The sequence below is a fragment of the Puma concolor genome, chromosome A3 (assembly GCF_028749965.1).
Source record: "Puma concolor isolate L17-30 chromosome A3, mPumCon1.1.hap2, whole genome shotgun sequence".
In the NCBI taxonomy this organism is placed as follows: Eukaryota; Metazoa; Chordata; class Mammalia; order Carnivora; family Felidae; genus Puma; species Puma concolor.
The window spans coordinates 6,949,660-6,973,128 of record NC_141669.1 but is presented as its reverse complement, the minus strand read 5'-3'; the positions used below and the strand labels follow the sequence as shown (position 1 = coordinate 6,973,128).

The 23,469-nt window shown below is 42.3% G+C and overlaps 1 protein-coding gene across 4 annotated transcripts in view; it reads right to left on the bottom strand.

Annotated features, from left to right (window-relative positions):
- CPSF3 (cleavage and polyadenylation specific factor 3) overlaps window positions 1–23,430 on the bottom strand; it is a 39,884-nt gene extending 16,454 nt beyond the window's left edge. For 2 of the 4 annotated variants that reach the window (XR_015248857.1, XM_025927105.2), the window contains exons 1-11: window positions 23,228–23,430; window positions 18,728–18,791; window positions 17,550–17,647; window positions 16,307–16,435; window positions 14,906–15,083; window positions 13,647–13,736; window positions 13,039–13,189; window positions 6,062–6,237; window positions 4,636–4,794; window positions 3,582–3,728; window positions 325–477 (exon numbers count right to left, since the gene is read on the bottom strand). Coding sequence is in view for 3 of the 4 variants with exons in the window: in XM_025927105.2 (XP_025782890.1) it covers window positions 325–477; window positions 3,582–3,728; window positions 4,636–4,794; window positions 6,062–6,237; window positions 13,039–13,189; window positions 13,647–13,736; window positions 14,906–15,083; window positions 16,307–16,435; window positions 17,550–17,647; window positions 18,728–18,791; window positions 23,228–23,277 (1,395 nt within the window). In the remaining variant the exon portion in view is untranslated. Of the gene's footprint in view, window positions 1–324; window positions 478–3,581; window positions 3,729–4,635; window positions 4,795–6,061; window positions 6,238–13,038; window positions 13,190–13,646; window positions 13,737–14,905; window positions 15,084–16,306; window positions 16,436–16,932; window positions 17,529–17,549; window positions 17,648–18,727; window positions 18,792–18,939; window positions 23,197–23,227 lie in introns of those variants that run through there. The other 2 variants (XM_086699983.1, XM_086699984.1) reach the window with 2 other exon arrangements.
- Between the last annotated feature and the right edge of the window lie 39 nt (window positions 23,431–23,469).

Genomic DNA, 23,469 nt, shown 5'->3' with positions numbered 1-23,469 from the left:
GACACATGGATTATGAGCAGGGGAGAGGCAGAGAGAGAGGGAGTTACAGAATCTGAAGCAGGCTCCAAGCTCCAGGCTGTCAGCACAGAGCCCAAGGCAGGGCTTGAACTCATAAACCATGAGATCACGACCTGAGTTGAAATCAGATGCTTAACCAACTGAGCCACCCAGGTGACCCCAGGAGAAAATTCTTATAGTATACTAAGTAAACAGAAATCATCATTAAGCACATTATCTTGCTTTGATTAAAAGAAGGCTGTATTTTTAAGTATACATTTCCCTTTAGAAAAGACCTGGGTAAGATTAGAAATCACAACCTTTTACCTTGGCTAGCTTTTCTCCTCTGAAATTCAAGGTCACAGCTTCTGTATTCCGAGGATTATGAACCTCTATGTGAACTTCATCGTTATCTTCATATTCTCGAATCAGGGCTGCTTTCAATCTGGCCATTTCATTTTGTTCTCCATGGACTAAAATCTACACAGAATGAATTTTCAGAGAGCACAGGGAAACACTCTTAGTGTGGGTTAATGATGGCCCCTATCTGACTTATATACTGAAACACATATACTCGAAGTTATTAAGCTGAACTACTTTGAAGGATCTCCAGTCAATCAAACCTGTATAGGTATTTTCATTCTGTTTGGCCTTAAAAATCCTGAAGTGGAACTATTTTAAGAGAGAGTAAAGAAACTTCAACTTCAGTTTTTTGCCACTAACAAGACATACAACTTTGTGGAAGCTGGACTTTTTCTAGACTTCCGTACCCAACTGCAAAGGGCTGGACCATGTGACTTCTGTAAACTCCACAGCCTCTACCAGCTTTAGATACATGATTCCTGTATCAAACTATTGCCACTCCTACTAATGAAGAAAATACCCATAGTTTTCTTTACATTTCTTAATACAAGCCTGTTTTTTTTTTTAAGTTGACTTATTTTGAGAGAGAGAAAAAATCCCAAGCAGGCTCTGCACTGTCAGCACGGAGCCCAATGCAGGGCTCCAACTCACAAACCAGGAGATCATGACCTGAACCAAAATCAAGAGTTGGACGTTTTACTGAGCCACCCAGGTACCCCATCTTAATACAAGGCTTTCTAAAGAAGCTTTTTATAGGGGATAACAAAGACCTTTGATATTTTCTTCTGTTTATTATAGTAATACCAAATAAAATATTTCAGAACCAAATGAAATTGTGTTTGAGGGGTATTGACGACAATTGCATCAGATACCAGTCTCTTCCTATTCACTTTTATAACCTATATTTTACAAGACAGATCATCCTTAATCTATACATTGCTGCCTGGGCTAACAGAAGCCAACCCAGCATCCCTACTAGACCTAGCAAAGAGCCCAGGCTTCGAGGCCTGGCTGCTTAAACACAACGCCCGGCTCTTCGAACACTTACTAGCTCCGTAAACTTGAGCAAGTTACGTAACATCTCGGTTTTCTCATCTATAACCAGTTGTTGGTTGTGAGGAGTAAGCAAGTTGATACACGTAAAACATGAGTACAGGGGTGCCGGGGTGGCTCAGTCGGTAGAGCACGCAACTCTTGATCTCAGGGTTGAGAGTTCAAGCCCCACGCTGGGCCAGAGATTACTTAAAACATGAGTACAGTACCTGGCACGTGGTAAATAATAACTGACAGCTGTTGCTCATTATTACTACCAACACTATTGTTACATTATCATGTAGATATACTTTTGCTGACCTGGTTACTGAAGGAAGGTAAGCATCGAGTTGAATCCAGGAATTTTAACTGTCAGCAGAGAGAGAGCCTGAAGAGCAATGAAATGGCCTGAGGATGAGGTGGTGACACCAGAGAGAAAGGGCAGTACAACACTCCCTCCCTGGCTTTAAAATGTGGGGGGAATATCCATAAACCACATACGCTAGGAAACACCTGTAAGGAGCCTGCACTGTAGCTCAATTCGACCGTTCATGATGCTAAAAAGGAGAGGGATTTTTCCCCACCCGAGAATCTGCTTCCTACGTAAGGACCAATGGGAAAATACCTGTGAGGACTACCATGCTAGAAAGAACTCAAAAATGAACAAAAAAGCACATGAAGGGATGCTCAACATCACCAGTTGTTAGGAAGTGAAAATCAAAACCACAATGAGACACCACTTCACACTTACTAGAATGACTATAATTAAACAAAGGCAACTAGCAAGTGTTGGCATGGATATGGGCTAACCGGCATCCTTGTGCACTGCTGGGGGGAAAGTAAAATGGTGAGGCCGCTATGGAAAGGGTTAGTGAGTCCTCAAAAAGTTAACAACACGTGATCCAGTGATTACACTCTTTGGTATATGTGCAAAGGAACAGAAAACAGCGACTCAGATTCTTACAGGCCCATGTTCACTCTAGCATTACGTGTTCATTGGCAGATGGGCAGACAAAATGTGGCATCTACACACAACGGACTGTTATTTTCATCCACACAGAGGAATGAAGTTCTGATACATGTTACGATACAGATGAACCTTGGACATATTATATATATTTTATATGATTTCACTGACACGAAATATCTAGAATAGGCAAATTTACGGAAGTTAATTAGAGGTTACCTGGGGCTGGGGAGGAGGAAATGGAAAATTTTTGCTTAATAGGTACAAATTCTTTTTGGGGTGATGAAAAAGTTTTAGAAATAGATAGTGGTGATGGCTGTACAATACTGTGAGTGTAATTAATGCCACTGAATTGTACACTTAAAAAATGGTTAAAATTACAAGTTTTATGTTATATATATTTTGCCACGATAAAAAAAAAAAAAAACTTAAGGAAAAAAATTAGCAGAAGGCTATTTCCTCTAACTACTTGCAAATACATTCAGAAAGGGCACTTCATCTGTTTCCCAGACACATATTCCCTGAGTGTTCTGTTGATTAAAAATACATGTTTTTTTTTAGCTTTTCCCTCTTACCCCCTCCCTAGTCCCACCAAAATATAATTGTTATTTTCATAATTACATGAAACTTAAAAATATAAACAAAGCACATCAGTAAGGAGCTATGTAATACATTTCGTATCTATTTGGATCTTTAATTTCTACCGTTACATGACTTGTCTTTCCCCTCTTTCCATCTTATTAAGCATTTACTACATGCCAGGCACCATTTTAGATGCTTTAGATATATATGTTCTCTCACTCCTTCCTCACAATAACCTTATGAGGCATTGTTATCCCTATTTACAAATGGGGTACAGAGAGGATAAGTAATTTGCCCAGGGTTACACAGCAAGTAAGGGATAGAACGGGGATTCAAAACCAGCATACTGCAAAGCCTGTGCTCTTAAGTTACTGGGGAGGCAACAGAAAGGGACAGAAAGAGCACTGGGTCTGGATCTGGTGGATCTGATAAGTGACCTCAGGTAAGTGGAGAAAATTACAGTGCACAGCTTGCCTAACTCAAAGGGAAGCTGTAGAGGTCAGATCCAAGTACAAGCAAAAGTGCTCTGTTGAAAGGCTACCTTAGCGATAAGCGGTGTTTGACTTGAAAACCAGCTGCTACGGTTTCCTGGGTATGTTTCTTTCCCCTTTAATGTTAGAAATCAAATTCATAGACTAACCACATGAGGCGGTTTCAAAGCACGGATAAATTCACTGGTTTGTTGGTAATCTGTGTGAGCAGAGAAAGAAATGTAATCAACAGACATTTTCAGCGGTAACTTCTGTCCAGACATGGTAGTGATTTCTTCTGGTTCAGACATGATATGCTGTGAAAAAGAAAGAAAAATTTAAAAAAGCAAAACAAATAAACTACCCAGTCAGAAAAGAAAAGGGACATTTTCTATTTTTTAATGCAGCCATAAACTCTTACATTAAATTTAGGACCTTTAGCACAAAAATCATTCTAATAGCGACTTAGTAAATATCAAATACTTATTTTCTTGAGCAAGCAAATATTTAATCAGGAAAGCAGGCAGGTTAACTAAATTTCAGTGTATTTGAAATACTGGAAGTGACAACTGTTAACTCGTACAATTGTACAATACAAGCCAAACTTGTATTCCCAACTATTCTCTTGCTTGGTAAAGTCGCTTTTCAAACAGATGTGCTTCTATTCTGGAAGTCAGTTTTATTTTATTTTTTAAACATTTATTCATTTATTCTGAGAGAAAGCATCCCAAGCAGGCTCATGCCATCAGCACAGATGGATGCGGGACTCGAACTCATGAACTGTGAGATCATGACCTGAGCCAAAACCAAGAGTTGGACATTCAACCCACTGAGTCACCCAGGTGCCCCGGGAATCACAACGTATTTTAAGAAATAAGACAAGTTATATAGATAACAGGGGTAAGAGAATGTGATGCTTGGATGTTCAGAAACTGTTTCTAAAGTTCTGCACGTACTTCCCACAATGTGTACATCCCGAAGAGCTAACATCAACCATTCTGCATCGTTAGGAAGAAGGGCAATCAACCCAAACACCTTCTACAGCTTTTCAAGAGAATACATATTAGTAAACTTCTTCAGTGAATGAGGGTATTCATGTTTTTGTTGGTCTCAACTAGGTTCCCTTCCATACTTTTTACTGCAACAAGATTAAGTGCCTCTCAGACTTTAACGTGCCACCTTGGCAATTCTGATTAGGAATGACACAGTGGTCTCATAGCTGACCTTGGCAAGTGTCCCTTCTACGCAGTACCCTGCTATAATGACGCCGTTCCTCTTATCCGTGCACCAGCTTTCAAAGAGCTCTCTGGATAAGCCACTTTGCATCATGCCCGGGGAGGCCATGACGACACTGGGACCAATGTCATCAAAATGATCCATGCTCTAAGAGAGAAAAAGGAATGGTAAAAGCATGCTAAGCACCAGGGTTTGGCAAGGCTGTCCTTATTTTTAAAGAATAACGAAAAGGTAGGTGAAAAGATTGATCACACTACTGTAAGGACCTCGGAGACGAGCAAACATTTTAAGTCTAATTTCTCAGTTCCTAAACAACTGAAGCTAGGAATGAAAGGAAAACAAAGTGATAAGAAGCAGTTAGTTCACTCTGTCCTTCTAAACCTTCTACTGGTAGTTAATGGGCTATTATAGGACCATTTTCATTGCCGGCAGGCAGAGGGCAGGCAGGAAAAAAGTGAGAGTCAAATGGCTTTCTATCTGCCCAAGAGAATTAATTCCAAAAGAACTTTCCCACTCACAATGGCTTTGCATACTTCACAAATATTTTGAGCTGGCCTAAAAAATCTAACCAAAAAGTTTAACATTGTTTCCAGGGAAAACTTGGCTCTAGTTCTTAAGCAATTAACTTAAAAAATAATACTTTATGGACAGAGCCCACTTACAACTGGAAGATGACTTCTAGCACTTGAATTATTTGGGGCATTATTTTATTAAGAGTATAGCACATTAACTTTAATAAAACAACATATATACTTAAAAATTTTTTTTTTTACATTTATTTATTTTTTGAGAGACATAGAGAGACAGAGCACAAGTTGGGGAGGGGCAGAGAGAGAAGGAGACACAGAACTGAAGCAGGTTCCAGGCTCTAAGCTGTCAGCACAGAGCCTGACGTGGGGCTCAAACTCACAAACCATGAGATCATGACCTGAGCCGAAGTTGGACACTTAACCAACTTAGTCACCCAGGCACCCCAATAAAACAATATATTTTTAAAACAACATTTTTTTAACTAAAGGAAATCAGCTTTTATTGAATGCTCTAGAAAAGTAAACATATGAAAATGTTCATACATGGAATTTGCAGTGCAAATCAAAAAGACGATTAGGTTTGAGGAAGGACAGAAAAACGTTAAGACGTAACATAAGATATTTTTCTCATCAAGACTTTCTGTTTCTATGGCAGGGAGACTAACTTATTCAGCAATAGCAAATACTGGGAACCAATGGAGACTTGGAACGACTGGCAAGATTTAAGCAGAGGAGAATGCCAGTTGCTAAAATTTTGTTTTCCTGCAGGAAAATGGTGCCTGCTACAGAAAAGGCAAGACCTCAGCCAAAAGGACTCGGCCCCGGAATCAATGTGCTATCGACTTCTCTGTGTTTACCGGTCCTTCCTCTTCCTCAGCACTCACCTTGAGGTTACTGATGTGCTTGAACACAAAGGGATTGTTGATGTTGATCTGTTTGCGGATTTTGTCGTTCATGGCATTTACATACGTCTGGTACACTGCCATACACTTCTTGGCCAAAGACGACGCGTAGTATATGGGAATATCATGGAGTTCTGGGTGATTCTGCCAGTACTCGTCTAGAGAGATTTCATCAGAAACAAATTTCATTTTGTTATGTGGGATAAATAGTTCAAATAATAAGTGATACATGTAATTAATTTAAAGAAATTCAGACATCCAAGAAATAAATCAAAACATTTAAATATGTATATAAATCTGTATCTATAGATTTATATTTATAGAAATAAAAAAAAAACTCTATATATCCTTCTCTTGCAGTTTCCACAAATCACTAATTTATGTGTTAACAGCAAAGATATCAAGGTTTGGAACCCCTGAAGTGTTAGAAATGCAATTTGTAATTACGAGCACACAACAGTTTGTTCAACATGTCGGCTATGTCTGCAGTAATTATTACCCTGCTTAAGGGTAAGCCACATTTAAGACATTGCTATGCACAGGGATGGAAAGCCAGGGGTGGGGGTGCTGGGCTCGGACCTTGCTTGTTTTCCTTCAGGCCACTTCCTCTCTCAGGGTCCCTTCTGGTCCCTCCTGGTCCCTCCCGCAGTTGGCCTCGTCCTCATGGCTCTGCACCTGGTGGGCCTCTCACGAGGCTTGGCCCTGCCTGTGGACACCCAGGTAACAAGTAGCGGGCACTCCTTCCTGGGACGCATTCCTAATGGATCTTGCCTCCTGCCCTCAGGAAGGGCCCTGTTCCAGGCTTGCTTCCCATTTTTCCTGGACAGTCTGGGACACCAATACCTTCCAGTACATTCCCTCCTGCTTTAGTCAGTCAGCCTGCTGTAGGCTGCTTGTAATCAAGACTCCGACTTCTGCCCCTTGGTGTCCCTTAGCGACCCTGCAGTCCTGTGGCGGGGACAGTTAGCTGCACTAGCAGCAGCTGCTATTTCCTGAGCACAGATTCTACGCTGGGTGCTGAAGAGGGCTCACGTAGGGTGTCTGCAACCACACAGAGGGCACAGTCCACATTTTACAGAAGGAACGGAAGCTCAGAAATACCAAACCACTTGCCCAAGACGCAAGATCACGCACTGGAATGCAGTGATTTGATACTAACAGATGGCCCGAAGCCCTGGGATGCAGCCTCTGGTTGGAAAGCACGCCCCTTCATTCAACACACGTTGGCCCCCCTTGTGCTTTAGCTCTGATGCAAGGTACAGAAGCTATAAGAGAGCAAGGGAAGGGACTGTCAGGCTCTGAAGGTTTCCTAAGTGCCCAGCCCCGGCTAGGCTAACATTTTTTTTTTTTTTTTTTTCAAATTGAAGTATAAAGTATAATTGACATATCCCATTAGTTTCAGGTGTACATCACAGTGATTCAATAGTTTTATACATTACAAGATGATCCCCTACCTAGCATCTGTCGCCAAAATTATTACAGTATCACTAACCATATTTCCTATGCTGTATGTTACATTTCCATAACTTACTTGTAACTGTCTTAATCCCCTTCACCTATTTTGCTGGACTCCTAAGCCCTCCCACCTCCAGCAACCAACAGTTTCCTGTATCTATGAGTCTGTTTGTTTGGCTTTGTTTATTTATTATTTTTTAAAAGATTAAAAAAAACACATTTATTTCGAGAGAGCGCTCAAGCAGAGGAGGGGTAGAGAGAGAGGGAGAGAGAGAATCCCAAGCAGGCTCCTCGCTGTCAATGCAGAGCCCAATGAAGGGCTCAGACTCACTAACTGTTGAGATAGTGACCTGAGCTGAAATTAACAGTCAGACACTTAATGGACTGAACCACCTAGGTACCCATTTTATTTTTTAGACTGTACACATAAGTGAAGTCATACGGTATTTGTCTTTCTCTGTCTGACTTATTTCACTATGCAATACCCTCCAGTTCCATCCATGTTGTTGCACATGGCAAGACTTTGTTCTTTTCTAATGTGGAGTCACATTCTCCACTGTATATGCGTGCCACATCTTCTCTGTCCACTCATTCATCAATGAACACGTGGGGCATTTCCATGTCTTAGCTACTGTAAATAATGCTGCAATGCACAGGGGTGCATATATGTCTTTAAATTGGTGTTTTCCTTTTCTTCGGATAAAAACCCAGAAGTAGAAGGGGTGCCTGGTGGCTCAGTCGGTTCAGTGTCCGACTCTTGATCTCGGCTCAGGTCATGATCTCCTGGTTCATGAGTTTGAGCCCTGCATCAGGCTCTGTGCTGACAGTGCAGAGCTTGCTTGGGATTCTCTCTCTCTCCCTCTCTCTCCCTGCCCTTCACACACTCTGTCTCTTAAAATAAATAAACTTAAAAAAAAAACCACAAAAACCAGAAGTGGAACTGCTGGATGGTATGGTAGTTCTTTTTTTAATTTTTTGAGGAAACTCCACACTGTTTTTCAGTGGCTGCACCAATTCACATTCCCACCAACAATGTGTGACGGTTTCCTTCTCTCTATATCCTGACCAACATTTATCTTTTTGTTTCTTTGTTTGTCTTTTTGATAATAGCCAATCTGGCAAGTATGAGACGGTATCTCACTGTAGTTCTGATTTGCATTTCCCTAGATGATTAGTGATGCTGAGTATCTTTTCATGTGCCTGTTGGCCATCTATATGTCTTCTTTGTAAAAATGTTTCTTCCAGGCTTCTGCCCGTTTTTAATCACGTTTTTTAAGTTGTGTAAGTTCTTCATATATTTTGGATATTAACCCTTTATCAGATGCATGATTTGTAAACATTTTCTCCCATTTAGTAGGCTGCCTTTTCATTTTGTGGCACATAACTATGTTTTAAAGAGTTCAAAAAAAATTAGCCTGGTCCTTACTAACTTAAACTTACAACATCAAAACTTATTTCTGAATACTAGTGCAAGACCTAAAAAGAAGATTGTGATCATAGTCCCAAGCCATGGAAGCTTTTATTTTTTAATTAATTAATTAATTTATTTATTTTGAGAGAGAGAGAGAGAGAGAGAGAGAGAGAGAGAGAGAAAGCACAAGGCGGGGAGGGGCAGATAGACAGGGAGAGACTGAGAATCCCAAGCAGGCTCTGGGCTCCACGGGGAGCATGACACAGGACTCACACTCACTAACAGTGAGACCACGATCTGAGCTGAAACCAAAGTCAGTGCTTAACGGACTGAGCCATCCGGGTGCCCTGACGTGGAAGCTTTTAAAAATGACTCAGTAGAAGTTTACGCTGAGTAACAGACCATAACTTATTACCTTAGAGAGACTAAATCCTGTGACAATTTAAAAATTTTTTTTTTTTTCAACGTTTATTTATTTTTGGGAGAGAGAGAGACAGAGCATGAACGGGGGAGGGGCAGAGAGAGAGGGAGACACAGAATCGGAAACAGGCTCCAGGCTCTGAGCCATCAGCCCAGAGCCCGACGCGGGGCTCGAACTCACGGACCGCGAGATCGCGACCTGGCTGAAGTCGGACGCTTAACCGACTGCGCCACCCAGGCGCCCCATAAATCCTGTGACAATTTTAAATAAAAATGTATTCTCAATATTTCAAAGACTTATCAAAATTAGACTTTGTGTAGTTAAACTTTGCCAGTTAAAAAACAGAACTGTCGAAAGAGTTAAAATAGTTTCTGAACACATACAAACAATATTACTGTACAACTGTATTTTTTTGAAAAGCTGCTAAACAGTTTCTCATATAAACAAAACCTGTCGGGCTATCTGGGTGGCTCAGTCGGTTAAGAATCTGACTTCAAAAAAATCTGACTTCAGTTCAGGTCAGGATCTTATGGCTCATGAGTTCAAGTTCCATGAGCCCCACGTGGGCCCCTGTGCTGACAGCTCAGAGCCTGGAGCCTGCTTCAGATTCTGTGTCTCTCCCTCTGCCCCTCCCACGCTCACACTCTGTTTTTCTCTCTCTCTCAAAAATACATAAACATTAAAAAAATTAAAAAAAAAATAAAGAAACCATCAAATCATTAAAAAAAATAAACAAAACCTGTTGGCAATATATGCTTACAAACTGTGTTTTTTTTTTTTTTTTTAATGGTTATTTCTGAAAGAGAGAGAGAGAGACAGAGACAGAGCATGAGCAGGGGAGGGGCAGAGAGAGAGGGAGACACAGAATCCGAAGCAGGCTCCAGGCTCTGAGCTGTCAGCACAGAGCCCAACATGGGGCTTGAACCCATGAACTGCGAGATCATGACCTGAGCCAAAGTCAGACGCTCAACCGCTGAGCCACCCAGGTGCCCCTGACATACACAATGTATCTTTAAAGGAAGGCTCATTTTACAAGAAAACTCTCATTAAATCCCAAAATATTATAAGAGTAGCATGGTCAAAAGGTATCATTTGTTCTCCTAGGTGTACCTGCATTTAGAAAATGCATTAAATGCCTAGTATGCTATTTACATTTATTATTTCTAATTTAAAAAAAATTTTTTTTTCAACGTTTTTATTTATTTTTGGGACAGAGAGAGAGCATGAACGGGGGAGGGGCAGAGAGAGAGGGAGACACAGAATCAGAAACAGGCTCCAGGCTCCGAGCCATCAGCCCAGAGCCTGACGCGGGGCTCGAACTCACGGACCGCAAGATCGTGACCTGGCTGAAGTCGGACGCTTAACCGACTGCGCCACCCAGGCGCCCCTTATTTCTAATTTTTAAAACAATTCATCTCTATCTTATAGATCAGGAAACTGAGGCTGAAAAAAGGTTGAAGAGTGTGGGAATGGTATTTTCCTACTCGATTTATAAGTAAAAACTCTATATAAGGACAGGGACTTCTGTCATGTAGGTTACAAATATATTTCCTGCTTCGCCCTTTGCTTTATTCTGCTCATGTTTTTACTGGTGAAATTAAAAATTTTAATGCTGCCTAAGTTTTCACATACTCTTTTATTTCTCAAATACCTTGCATTGCCTACTGCATCCCAAGATCACATCACATCTCCTATTTGTGTGTGTGTGTATTTTTATGGATACATTTTAAATATCAAAGAAAAGTTGAGTAACTTGCTCAAGGTCACACGGCTAGAACACAGATGAGATTTGAAACCACTCATTCAAATGGCTGCCCTCTTTCTGTTAATACTATATCACAAGGGAGAATTTAGGGGAAAAGGAACAACCAATTGCATAGAGGAGGAATCGCAATATATGCTCTGATGGCAGACTTGCCAGGTAAAATTATCAAATGCCAAATTAAACTTGAATTTCAGATAAAAAACACAAGATTTTCGGTATAAAAATAGGTTACTAAATCTTTGAGACACTTGTGCTAAAATATTCTTCATTATTTTTCTGACGTTAAAATTTAACTGGGTGTCCTATATTTTTATGTGCTGAATCTGGTGACCCAATTTGACGGTAACAGCCATGGCTTCAGCTTCCCAATTTCTTCTGTTCTTCAAATTACTTTGTTACGGAGACGTTTTAGTTCGAGACTTCTGAGGGCAAATTTGACTTGCAGTTAGAAAAAAAAAAAAAAAGAAGCAAGAGGGGCGCCTGGGTGGTTCAGTCGCTTAAGTGTCCGACTTTGGCTCAGGTCATGATCTCGTGGGTTTTGAGTTTGAGTCCTACATTGGGCTCAGAGTCTGGAGCCTCCTTCGGATTCTGTGTCTCCTCCTCTCTCTGCCCCTCCCCTGCTCATGCTCTCTCTCGCTCTCTCAATAATAAATAAGCGTTAAAAAAAAATTAAGAAAAAAAGGAGCAAAAGAACATTGGATTGGCTTAGGGCGCAGAAAATGCAGTCCTACTATGTCTGATCTCTCTCACAGATCAGCTTTCGAGCTGAGGTCATTTACTCCGTTTTTCCTTGTTTTCCTTGTCAGTGTAACAGGGACAGACTTATCCACATCATCCTAGAGATGGGAGAGCTGAGAGCAACAGCTTGATGTGACCATTTCTAGTTCTTTGCACTGAAGCTCTTTACACACAAGGCGCTCAGTCTTTAAGAAGAGTGCTTTCCCCAAATAGCACCACAGAATGTCTGAGTTAGAATCGTTAAATATAAATACATGCGAAGAGTGGTACCCAAAAATTTATACATGCTCATTGAAGTATTTGCAAAGTAGAGAAAAGCAGAAAATAAAAAAAGAAATCATCCACTTTCTCACTACGCAGGCTTAACATCTTTCCAGTCACTGGTGTATTATTTTTTAAGATTTTAGTCTTAAGTAACCTATACATCCAACGTGGGGATCGAACTTAGAATCTCGAGATCAAAAGTCTCATGCTCCACCAACTTAGCCCGCCAGGCAGCCCTATTTGTATATTTTTAAATAGGATCAGAGAACATACTGTTCTGAACTCTAACCTTCTGATTCCAATTAATTTTTTCCTTTTTCTTTCTTTCTTTTTTTTTTTTTTTTAGGTAGGGTCTGTGGGGCTTGAACTCAGGATCCTGAGATCAAGACCTGAGCTGAGATCAAGGGTCAGACGCTTAACCGAAAACCGCCCAGGCCCGCTGGTCCAATTATATATATTTTATATACGTCCATATGCATTTTATGTGCCAACATACAATTACTCATCTGTGACATGATTTTTTCCTACAAGGTGATATTTACTGACATGATATTTCTTTAAAAATACTGAAGCAATGATTACTCTTATTCATAAAATTGTCTTTACATCATTTATTTCCCACACGTGGTACTGCTGGATCAAAGGGTAGCAGGTTTTTTGGACTTCTGAGCTCACTGCAGAGAATTCTGAGGCTGATGGCAACCAGAAGGGGGAAATATTTATATTCCCAGTAGCAGCGCCCAAGGGCCACTGTTTCTCGGGGCTTTTATAGCTCCACATCTGCTTTTAGATGCAGAAACTGAAGCCTGGAAAGACAGAATGATCTCGCCAAGGCCAGGCAATTATCCTGACAGAGCCACACTCCAAGATTATGAAAATCCCCCAAATAAAAAGGAAAAGCATACCTAAGATCAAGAGCAGCTCCTGAGCCCTTCCAAGAGCAAAGACGGGAATGAGGCCTCTGCCCCCTCTGTTTACAATGTCATGAACGGTGTTACAGAATCTTGCTTCTCTCTCTTCACGCTTCTCATGGATGTGCGTCCCATACGTAGATTCCTAAATAACACATTAGAAGTAGGAGACCAAGATTGACGATTCTCAAAGAATACAAAAGTGAAACATCAATAAAATGCGGAAGCAAAGTGATTCGTTTCTCCATTAACATGCCATTTACTTGAACACATACTGTTATAATACTAATTGGAAAAAAAGAGCAAATAAAAATGTTAGAATTCAGATCTGGCCAAGCAGTAAGAGACTTTTAGAAAATGGCAACAGGACTGGGACGCCTGGGTGGCGTTGGTTAAGCATCCAACTTTGGCTCAGGTCATGATCTTACAGTTTGTGGGTTCAAGGCCCATGTCGGCTCTGAGCTGCCAACTTGGGATTCTCTCTCTTCCTCTCTCTCTCTGCCCCTCCCCCACCCACACTTTCTCTCGCCCCCCCTCTCTCAAAATAAACAAATAAGCATTTAAGCAAATAATAAAATAAAATACACCACACTAACACTTACAATAATGAGAATGTCAGGTTTAATATTCGGAATTTCAGCTGCCATTAAGTGTCTATCTTCTTGTCTTGAGAAATCACCTGTGTACAAAAGCTGTGAAAAAAAATAGAGCTAGAAAGTCAGGATTTGGAAGGCTTTGTTTTACTAGTAAATATATTTAGCTCATAAAATCTGAAGGTGAATTTCAGTAGAAACAACAGCCCACAAGGGATGAAACTTAGATGCAATACTAATAATTCAAAGTGTTTAACTTAGTTCAGTCATAAACCATCCAGTGTTTCAATTATTCCCTCTTAACTTGGGGGAATGATACACTCCCAGACACATCCAGCACAGGTAACCTGTGTATTAATAAACTTGAGAAGGTGCTCTGAACACCCAAGAGGAAAAGGGCATGATGAGGAAAGAAATCTACTGAGGTATACGGAAAAACCATGTAAAATGGAGGATAAAAATCATAGGAGGGTAAGCACCAAATTTCACATGGGAATATCGATCTGCCTTAGTGTTATTCTCTACTTATTTTTTGTGCCTCTGAGCAAACAGTAAGGATAAATGATTTAGCAATACTTAGTATAACTCGATATGTAAACGTTTCACATCTCTGAGCAGCTGCTAACTATTCAGGACAATATTACGCCGGAGCATCGATTCTCAGCTCTGCCTACACATAGGAATCACCTAGAAAACTTAAAAAGAAAAAAAAAAGGGCAAAGCCACACCCTCAAATTGATTCAATGAGTGTTTTTAATAAGGCTCCCCAAGTGATCCAACGTGCACCGGAAGGAAGTGCTGGTGCGGCCATCCACCAGTCTTTGACAAGTTCATTGACTCCCTTTGTCTTTTTTCCCCAAGGATGGCGGCAAGGATCTGTTCTGATTAACACCTGTCACTCATGCAGCACCCCCTTCAGGGGCTTACACGTGAATGCCAAATCACAGTTTGCTGTTAAATAGGTGCAGCCAGGAAGAAAGTTCTGCCCTCATCATTCTCCTAAAGGACGCTGGAAAGGAACTGATCCTATAATACTGTGAAAGAACGTTAGTCTTTTAAGGAGCTTATTTTACTCTTTATAATCGCGATAGAGGAAGTTGTACCGTGGAGGTATGAACTGTCTCAAGGAAGAAGTCTCAATTTAATTTTATCCTATGTTTCACTGTGTAGCACTCTGCAAGTCTTACGGAACTTTCTTCAGTATCGCTTGCTGGCACAAAGCTCTGCACTCATTACTTCTGGGGAGGAAGTTGCCAGAGCAAAAGTACCTTCACGCCCGCGATCTCAATCATGAACATGGCAGCTCCTAGAACGTGGCCTGCATGGTAACACCAAAACTTGATTCCTGCAACTTCTTTAACTTCATGAAAGTTGATGGTTTCGATTTTGTCCATGCTCTCTTCCAAATCTGTCTCCGTGTACAGCATGTCATCTGCTGATATGTTACTAAATTGTCAAAGATGTCAACGAGAAAAAACTGAAAGTCAGATTTTTTGAACTCTTGAAACTCAGAGACTGTCTGTGAATGAAGGAGCCACAAAGTTATTTCACCTCATGGATTACACTGTTTAGAATCTCTCGGACATTTTTTAATTCTGCAATTACAATAATAAAAATGTTTGGTGTATACAGCTACAAAACATGATTTTAAGCAAAGTACATAGTAAATTAAGGCAAAGTACTCTATAACGGTATTTCTCCACGTCTTTTTCTGCCCCGACACTCCCCAGTGACAAACTCGCTCATATACATTGAACAGAGATTCTCATATCAGGATGTGAGATTTCTCTAAAAAGGGTAGTGTAAGTTTTCTCCTGAAAATTATACTAATGTACTTCCAAAAAAGCAAAAGGGAGTCGTGGCTAAGGACACGGACTCTAGTGCCAGATTGCTTGGGTCTAAATCGTAGCTTTGTCTCTTACTATGACCATCACAGGCACGTCACCTAGCCTCTCTGTGCCTCCGGTCCATCACCTGGACAATGGGATTCTTAACAGAACGTACATCATGAAGTTGATATGAAGATTAAATGAGTTAACATGCTGAGGGGTGCGGACTGTGTCTGCACATGGTAAATATCATTCAAGTGTTAAGCAGAATAATTATTACTAAGGGCACCTCCTCCATTCTTTTGTATTTATATGTGAAGAGTAATAAATTGTATCCAAGCTACTCCTGGAATATACAAATTAAACAGTAAGCTTTCCAAGGCTAAAAACGTATGCTGTACGTATCACAAAAATACTTGTAGCTTGTCTGATTATCCTCTTAAAACTGGAAAAACCTTCCTCGGGAAACTTTATCATTTCTGACGGTAATGTGCTTTGATCAAATAATCTAAAATAACATTTCAGTATATGTCACTGTATCATGTACCTGATCTTAAATTTTAATAAAATCATAAAATTCTGTTTATAGAATACTGCTAGCATATCTTATAATTCACTTAAATTACAAAGATTCAAAAGGATGTAAAAAGTTCATAAAGACTTTATGGCCAGGAAGGTGCTAGGTACATGCTGGGTATCTGAGGAGTTGATACTGACAAATGAATGACATCCTTGTGAATAAAAAGAGTGTCTCACTTCAAAACATAAAAAGGTCCATATCTTGAACTATATGTATTCTGTAGAATCAAATCCCTGTATAAATCTAATAGAGGTATTTACCTAACTTTGACATAATCTGAGAGAAGCCATCTATAAATAGCTTTTGTAGCGTGAGTCATAAATGTCCTTCCTTTGAAACTTGTCTTCTGTAGAAACCAGGGCAAAGCTCCACAGTGATCCAGATGGAAACTTAAAAAGAAACAAGAAGATTCTGTCAATTCTATTTTTTTATTTAAAATTATTTTTAACGTTTATTTATTTTTGAGACAGAGAGAGACAGAGCATGAACGGGGGAGGGTCAGAGACAGAGAAGGAGACACAGAATCGGAAACAGGCCCCAGGCTCTGAGCCGTCAGCACAGAGCCCGACGCGGGGCTTGAATCACAAACCGCGAGATCATGACCTGAGCTGAAGTCGGACGCTTAACCGACTGAGCCACCCAGGCGCCCCAGATTCTGTCAATTCTTAAAGTATTATCCATCAAATACCACCTGAAATCAAACTGCTGCTGACTGTGCAGCGAAGTTCTATGTAACAAGTGCATATGGATACTTTCAGAACACCAAGGCTAGGTTATACGCAGAGGGAAGGAATAATGCATCCAGGTCTACCATATAGACGACACTGGAAGTATTTTTTAAACATCAAAACATTTACCAATGATAATTACAGAAGGAGGAACATACCCAAACCTCCTCTTGACAGCCAGAATCATAATAAGCACTTCAGTGGTATGAAGCCAAAACATTTACAAATGAAGCTCCTATAAAGTGTGTCAAGGACAGTGACCTCAAGGAGATATTCTGGGAAAGGGCTTTCTTGGTCTCAAGTTTTACAGTGATCCAAAGTGTATGTTATCTCTTTCTCACGTACTCTACAAGCAGGAAAGTAAGTTTTTCAGAATAAGTGTCTCTAAAGTTAAATTTATTTATTCTGAGTGAGTGAGTGAGAGAGAGAGAGAGCGCGCACACATGTGCACACAAGGGGGCAGGAATGGAGGAGGGGCAGAGAGAAAGAGGGAGAGAGAGAGAATCCCAAGCAGGCTTCATTCTGTCAGCACAGAGCCTGATGCGGGGCTTGATTTCGTGAACCGTGAGAGCATGACCTGACCCCGGGTCAAGAGTCAGATGCTTAACCCAATGAGCCACCCAGGAGCCCCATAAGTGTCTCGAACCCGTGATGCCAAGAGGGAGTGTTGTCCTACCCGACTGCAATATGATTCCTAGTAGTCTTAAAATCTGATAATGATCTTTAGAGTGAAAGTTCTTGAAAAACCGTGTCATGAGTAAAGAAAAGGACCTACTGACTAATTAACAGGAGATCAATCTCAGCGGGGTCAATTAAATCAATATAAGGAAGTGCATCCATTCCTTCCAGGCCAGGGTGGATCCCGCAGTCCAACTGAAAGAGAAAAAAGGATCACAGTTTCCTACACGTTATTAAAACTTATTTAATAAACAGTATTTATAACAAATCCATCACACACGCCATCAAGACGGACTGTATACACTGACATCTGGAATCCAGTCATTAGTCAACGTGGCACAGATGCCGTTAACAATTCTAACTTCTCAAACATAAAACACAGCCCACATTTCAGTCATAGGAAACAAGATCTAAGACACCTTCTCTTCAGCTGGTTTTGTGAATGCAAGCTAACAATGCACGAACTCTTTTTCAAAAACCTTGGTTATCAGAACATGGGGGGCATTTTAAGTTCAGAGATTCACTACTACCAGACCTGACTATTGTGAGAAGATGCTAATCAAATCAAAAATGGAAAACCGACCGGGTCAGGGCAACATAAGTATTTTAACGTATTAGGGAATGAGTTCTTAAAAGTCAGTCATTAATGAGTTACCTACTCATTTTGGGGGCATTACATTCATACAATAAATGACTAAAAAGATGACAATATCTGGCATATGCCTGTTCTTCAATGATTGGGAGAAGCAAAAGAAGTGGAACCACAGGAACACGATGAGCCACTGAAATGCCTTTCTAGTGAGGACTCTGTAGATCATCTCCTGTCTTTCAGACAAGGAAATGGGCGTAGAGGGGCAGACTTCCTTGCCCAAGGTCGGGGGCCCCCGAACTTCGGTACCTACACTGCCGAACCGGGGCTCTATCATCCCGGGCAGCATGGGGGTGGCTGGGGCTCTGCACCTGTTCCGGCACTCAGTTCCTTGGCTGTCCTCCATGGCGGGTGGGCCCAGTTGGTTTGACCCGACCCTCCATGAGCAGAAGAGGGACCTGGTTGACAATTCTACAATTTTAGAATACATCTTCCCAGTTAACTTAATGTTTCGTCAAATTACTAAACAGAAGTCTACGTTATTCACATTAACATTACGCAGCACAGGCTACATATACAAACTATGACATTTTTCTGGGAGCTGAACAGACAGCTACAGTACCAGGAAAGACCTAACCCCCAATGCAGACACAGCTGTACTATTAACCTCCCTACAAAATAATTACCATTATTTTTCTTCCTTTGAACTCCAGGATAATACATGATCTTCCTACTTCTTGCCCAGCTCCACTGCAAACATTCAAGGGGAGAAGTAAAAATGATTAGAAACAACCAAAATCAAGCCCAATAAATCCAAACTTTCTTTTTTACAACTTAAATACTGCCCCATTTTGATGATAACACTTATCTGAGGCAGGTAAGAGTTCTAGAAACTTACAAAGATAGGGAAGAGCGGTGTCAGTGTGGGAAAAGATGGAACTTAACCCTTGGGAGTTCAGGGATTTCGCAGTTGCTAAAACTTGAGAGGAGACGGTGCAGATACGTGAAGCCCAAGGTTAAATCCAATCTTCGGAATGTTAGGGCTAAATTATGATGTTAACGGAAATGTAATCTAGCGGTTATGCAGATTACCTGGTCATACTTTTAGGATCAGCACTTGAGTGTGAACCCGTAAGAACTTCCAAATTCTTTCATTTTCTTTAGGAAAATCATGCATTTACTACATAGCTTAGATTTAAATAGACTTATTTTATTCCTGGCTGTGAACCTCAGTCCCTTTTCCCTCTAGTTTGTTATTTCAGGGTGTTGGATGCCAAGTGATTAGGCTATTCTCCTTTCTCCCTAAATGAGTAAAACAGCCTTAATTTCCAATTATCCTAAGATGCACTTGAAGCTAAGCCCCACCCATTTTTTCCAGTCCCTCACCTTCTCTGATGCCTTTTCCCACCCATTCTAGGTAACACTGAATTCACTCCCTGAACGTCAAGCACTGCACTCTACGTGCCTCGCATACGGAAATGCCTGTTACACGGACCCTGACTTCAAGGACCTCGGTCCACTCACTGGGAGACAGACACGGGGCGGCTCCATCTCCAAATGGAGATCCTACCATCCAGGGGGACTCTGATGAACAAAAATCAAACAACCGTGGTGCTGCCATGAGTTCCTGGCCGCCCACGTTAACTGGCCCTCTAGGCAACTTCTTAGGTGTCCCCAGCTCAGTTTTCTCTTAAGAGTTTCCACAGCGACATTTCAAACTTTGTCCTCTTTCCTAACTTTCCCAACCTTCTTTCTTCTTCACTTGAGGCAGGGGCCTTCTCTGCATCAAAAAACATACAGCTTAGGGGCGCCTGGGGGGGCTCAGCCTTCGGCTCAGGTCATGGTCTCATGGTTCGTGGGTTCGAGCCGCGCATCGGGCTCTGGGCTGACAGCTGGAGCCTGCTTCGGATTCTGTGACTCCCCCTCCCGCGCTTACACTCTGTTTCTTTCTGTCTCTCCAAAATAAATAAATAAATGTTAAAAAAACATACAGCTTGTTTGCCAGTTTCCTCAACTTCACCTCCCAACTAACCCACATATTTCCCCTCCATTTCTCCTGTAGCAACACAACAGAGCTCTCTTTCTGTCCAAGGCTGACCTTGCCACCACGGATGTCCGCTCTGCACGCTCTGTCCTCCGGAGGCCCTGGACGCCTCCCCTCCCGCCTACTTTTGCATCACGACCCAGACCTGCTGCGGCGTTCTCACCCTAACATTAAAAGGCCTCCCTTCTGATTCCCCTCGGTTCCCACACCACTCTCTGCGCAGCCGCCTCCTGAGAGCCCCGCACACTCCCTGCCGCTGGCCTCTCGGTGGCTCCTCGCCGTTCAAGCCGGCCTGGGATTTTGGGCTCTTCTCCCTTGGTGTTTCTGAGTCACGCTCTCCTCTGTCTCACTGGTTTTCCTCTGGAGTTTCCCTACACTCACAGGCCTCTGCCCACACTTCAAACGTTGACACTGCGGGGGCCTCTCCTCGGCCCTCTTCTCAGGCTCCGTGATCTTCGGTCCCACACGTGTGACATGCTGATGAGTTCCAAGTCTGTACTTGTAGGCGGTTAGGTATTTCTACTGGCAAATCCCACAGGCACCTCATGGTCAAATACGCCAAACTCGTCTTCACCTCAAGTCCCTTGTCCTTGCTCTTTTTCCCTAGAATGCTCTGCCCTCAGATGTTGACACGATTGGCTCCTTTGTACCATCTGGATCTCCGTCCAAATGTCACCTTCTGAGGCCTCCTCTTGACTACCTCCTCTCCTTTGCCCTTCGCACAACTCTACCTATCACAACGTTTATACTAACACGAGTTACTATATCCACTTACTTACGGTTTGTTTCTATTAAAATGAAGGCTCCCTAAGAGCAGAGACATTGTCTTTCTTACACTATTTAGCTGTAGCACCTGGAATGTGGTAAATCTCAAGAAATTCTTGCTGAATGACTAAAAACTTCCAAATCATAAACCTTGGAAACATAAGGCTAAGTGAAAGAAGTCAAAGCCAGTCACAAAAGGTTACATATGATCCCATTTAAGTGAGATGTCCAGAACTGGCAAATCTGTAGAGAAGGACAGCAGAGTAATGGTGGCCAGGAGCTGGGGAAGTTGGGAGGACATGGGGGTGACTGCTAATGGGTACAGGGCTTATATTCGGCATGATGACAATGCTCTGGAATTAGACAGTGGTGATGGTCTTACAACTCTGAATATACTAGAAACCACTGAATTGTACACTTTTAATGAGCCGTATGGTATGTAAATCGTATCTCAATAAAGCTGTTATAACACAGCAGAACTCCCACCTTTATTCCAGAACTGCCCCAGCTCCTGTACTCAAGTGACTAACACGACCCCTTACCAGCTGCTCGGCTTAGGAACCCAAGACCTCCTAACACGCCTCTCCACAACTGCCCCTTCCAATACATCTGATCAGCTACAAAGCTGTAAAGATGTCACCTCCTTACTCTCTGAAACCTACTTTCCAATTCATTCAATGCTCATCTCATTCCTGCCAAGCCCTCACTGCTTTTTACTTGGATTATTTCCATTACATTCCTCCTGGATTCCCTCCACTGAACTCACTCATCTGCTACACTGCTGGAACAGATCTTCCTAAAGGAGGGATCTTAGGAGAGATCTTCCTAAAGCGAGAAGATCCTTAGGAGCGATCTTCCTAAAGCCGAATTCCCACTGTATCTCATCCGTGCTTAAAGCCTTCATTGGCTCTCTAGAACTGACATGACAAACACCCAAACTCCTTAGTATGTATACAGAGTCCTTCATAAACTGGTCCCTGACAGCCTTTCTCCCACCTCACCAGCTCATCTTTCAGCCACAGCCATGAGGAAACCAGCCACACACTGTGACCACTCTTTTTCACATGGGCCACTTCCTCTGTCTGGAACATCCTTGCCCTACACTTTACCGGTCATTAATTCCTACTTATTCTTTAGGACTCAGCACTGCATCCACCAGGATATGGGAGCTAGGTTTTGCTTGTCAGCTTGTTAGAAATCCCTTTTCCGTAGTCTCCCAGCATTCAGTGCAATGCCTATCGGTACTCTTCTAAGAGTTACCATTTACTGAGCACCTACTATGAGATTCACTCCTTGCAATGTGTTGCTATATTACTTAAACGTGAAGAAATGGGTTCAGTGAGGTTGCTGTCCTAGCAAATGAGAGTAGGGACTGAATTCCACGTCTGACCCCGAAGTAATGGTCTCCTATTGTTCCAAACGATCTCTCCAGAACTTTTCACTTTGCGTTGCTATTCCTACCAAAACAGTGAATTCAGTTAACTCAGCGCTGTCTTAGTGCCTAGTGTGATGCTTGGCACTTGCTCAGTGTTCGCTGAACACAGGAAGAGAGGACAGGCGTGAACTAAGCAGTGGGGAACCTGTTATGTCTCCGGTAGGTGCTCAACGAATCCTTACTGGATGGATGCAGAGACACTGTCTACCTTTTGAAAAGTGCACGAGTTAATGCGATGCTAACTTCTACCTAAACATGCATTTGTGAACGCAAACCGCTCATCTCTAGGACAAAGTTCTCCACTTTGTCTAAGTTCTAAGCAGCATTCTAGATCTGTGAAGTGTTTCTCTGGCAGAAGGCCAGCTCCACTCAAAGACTAGCCTTCTCTTGTGGACAATTAAGGTTTGAGTTTTTGTCCTTCACATCTCTGCTCTTTCTCCTCTTTCTCCCTTCCTTATTCTGCTGGGGTCTGAAGTCAGAAGGTCAAAACTCAGAGCTCATTTATTTCCTCTTTCACATCCTGGCAAATGTCAAGTCCTGGAGGTAACGTAAGAAACAGATCTGGCTCTTCTTCACACCTGCCAGAGCTTAACCCAGGTCCTCGTCTCATCCTGCCGTCATCTGCATTGCCGCTTCCACTCTTTAGCGCCTAGAAAAGCGCCCAGCGGCCCAAAGAGACACCTTTTCCCGCCCCCAACTCCCACACACTCTCCCCTGAGACTGAAGAAAAAGCAAAGTCCCATTCAACCTAGCAGGCCCGTTCCGATCCACAGTTCTCCAAACCCCTTCAGCCCGAGAGGCCTGGCCCGCAACTGCGGACCAAGAGCAGGCTCCCGAGGCCTGCGAGCGTGCGGGCGGGCGACTGAGGCGGCCAAACATCCGGTTACCCCTCCTCGCCTCTCACAGCCCGTGGCTTCATTCCCTCTCGCGCTGGTCCCTTACAGGGGTCGGATCAGCAGCTGGTCACTTTCCTCAGCAGGAATCGCAGACATCTCGGAAGTCTGAAGGCGAAGCGGGGCTGAGGATCAGGTCACGGAGTCTTTCTAAATTGGAAGCAGAACCTCGGAGAACCACAGGTAGGAGAAGACCATCCATCCAGGGCACAACTTCCGGCCCTCCGGCGCCCGCGACACTAAGCTCCTCCCCCCGACTTCCGGTCGGAGAAACCAGGACGCGAGGTTCCT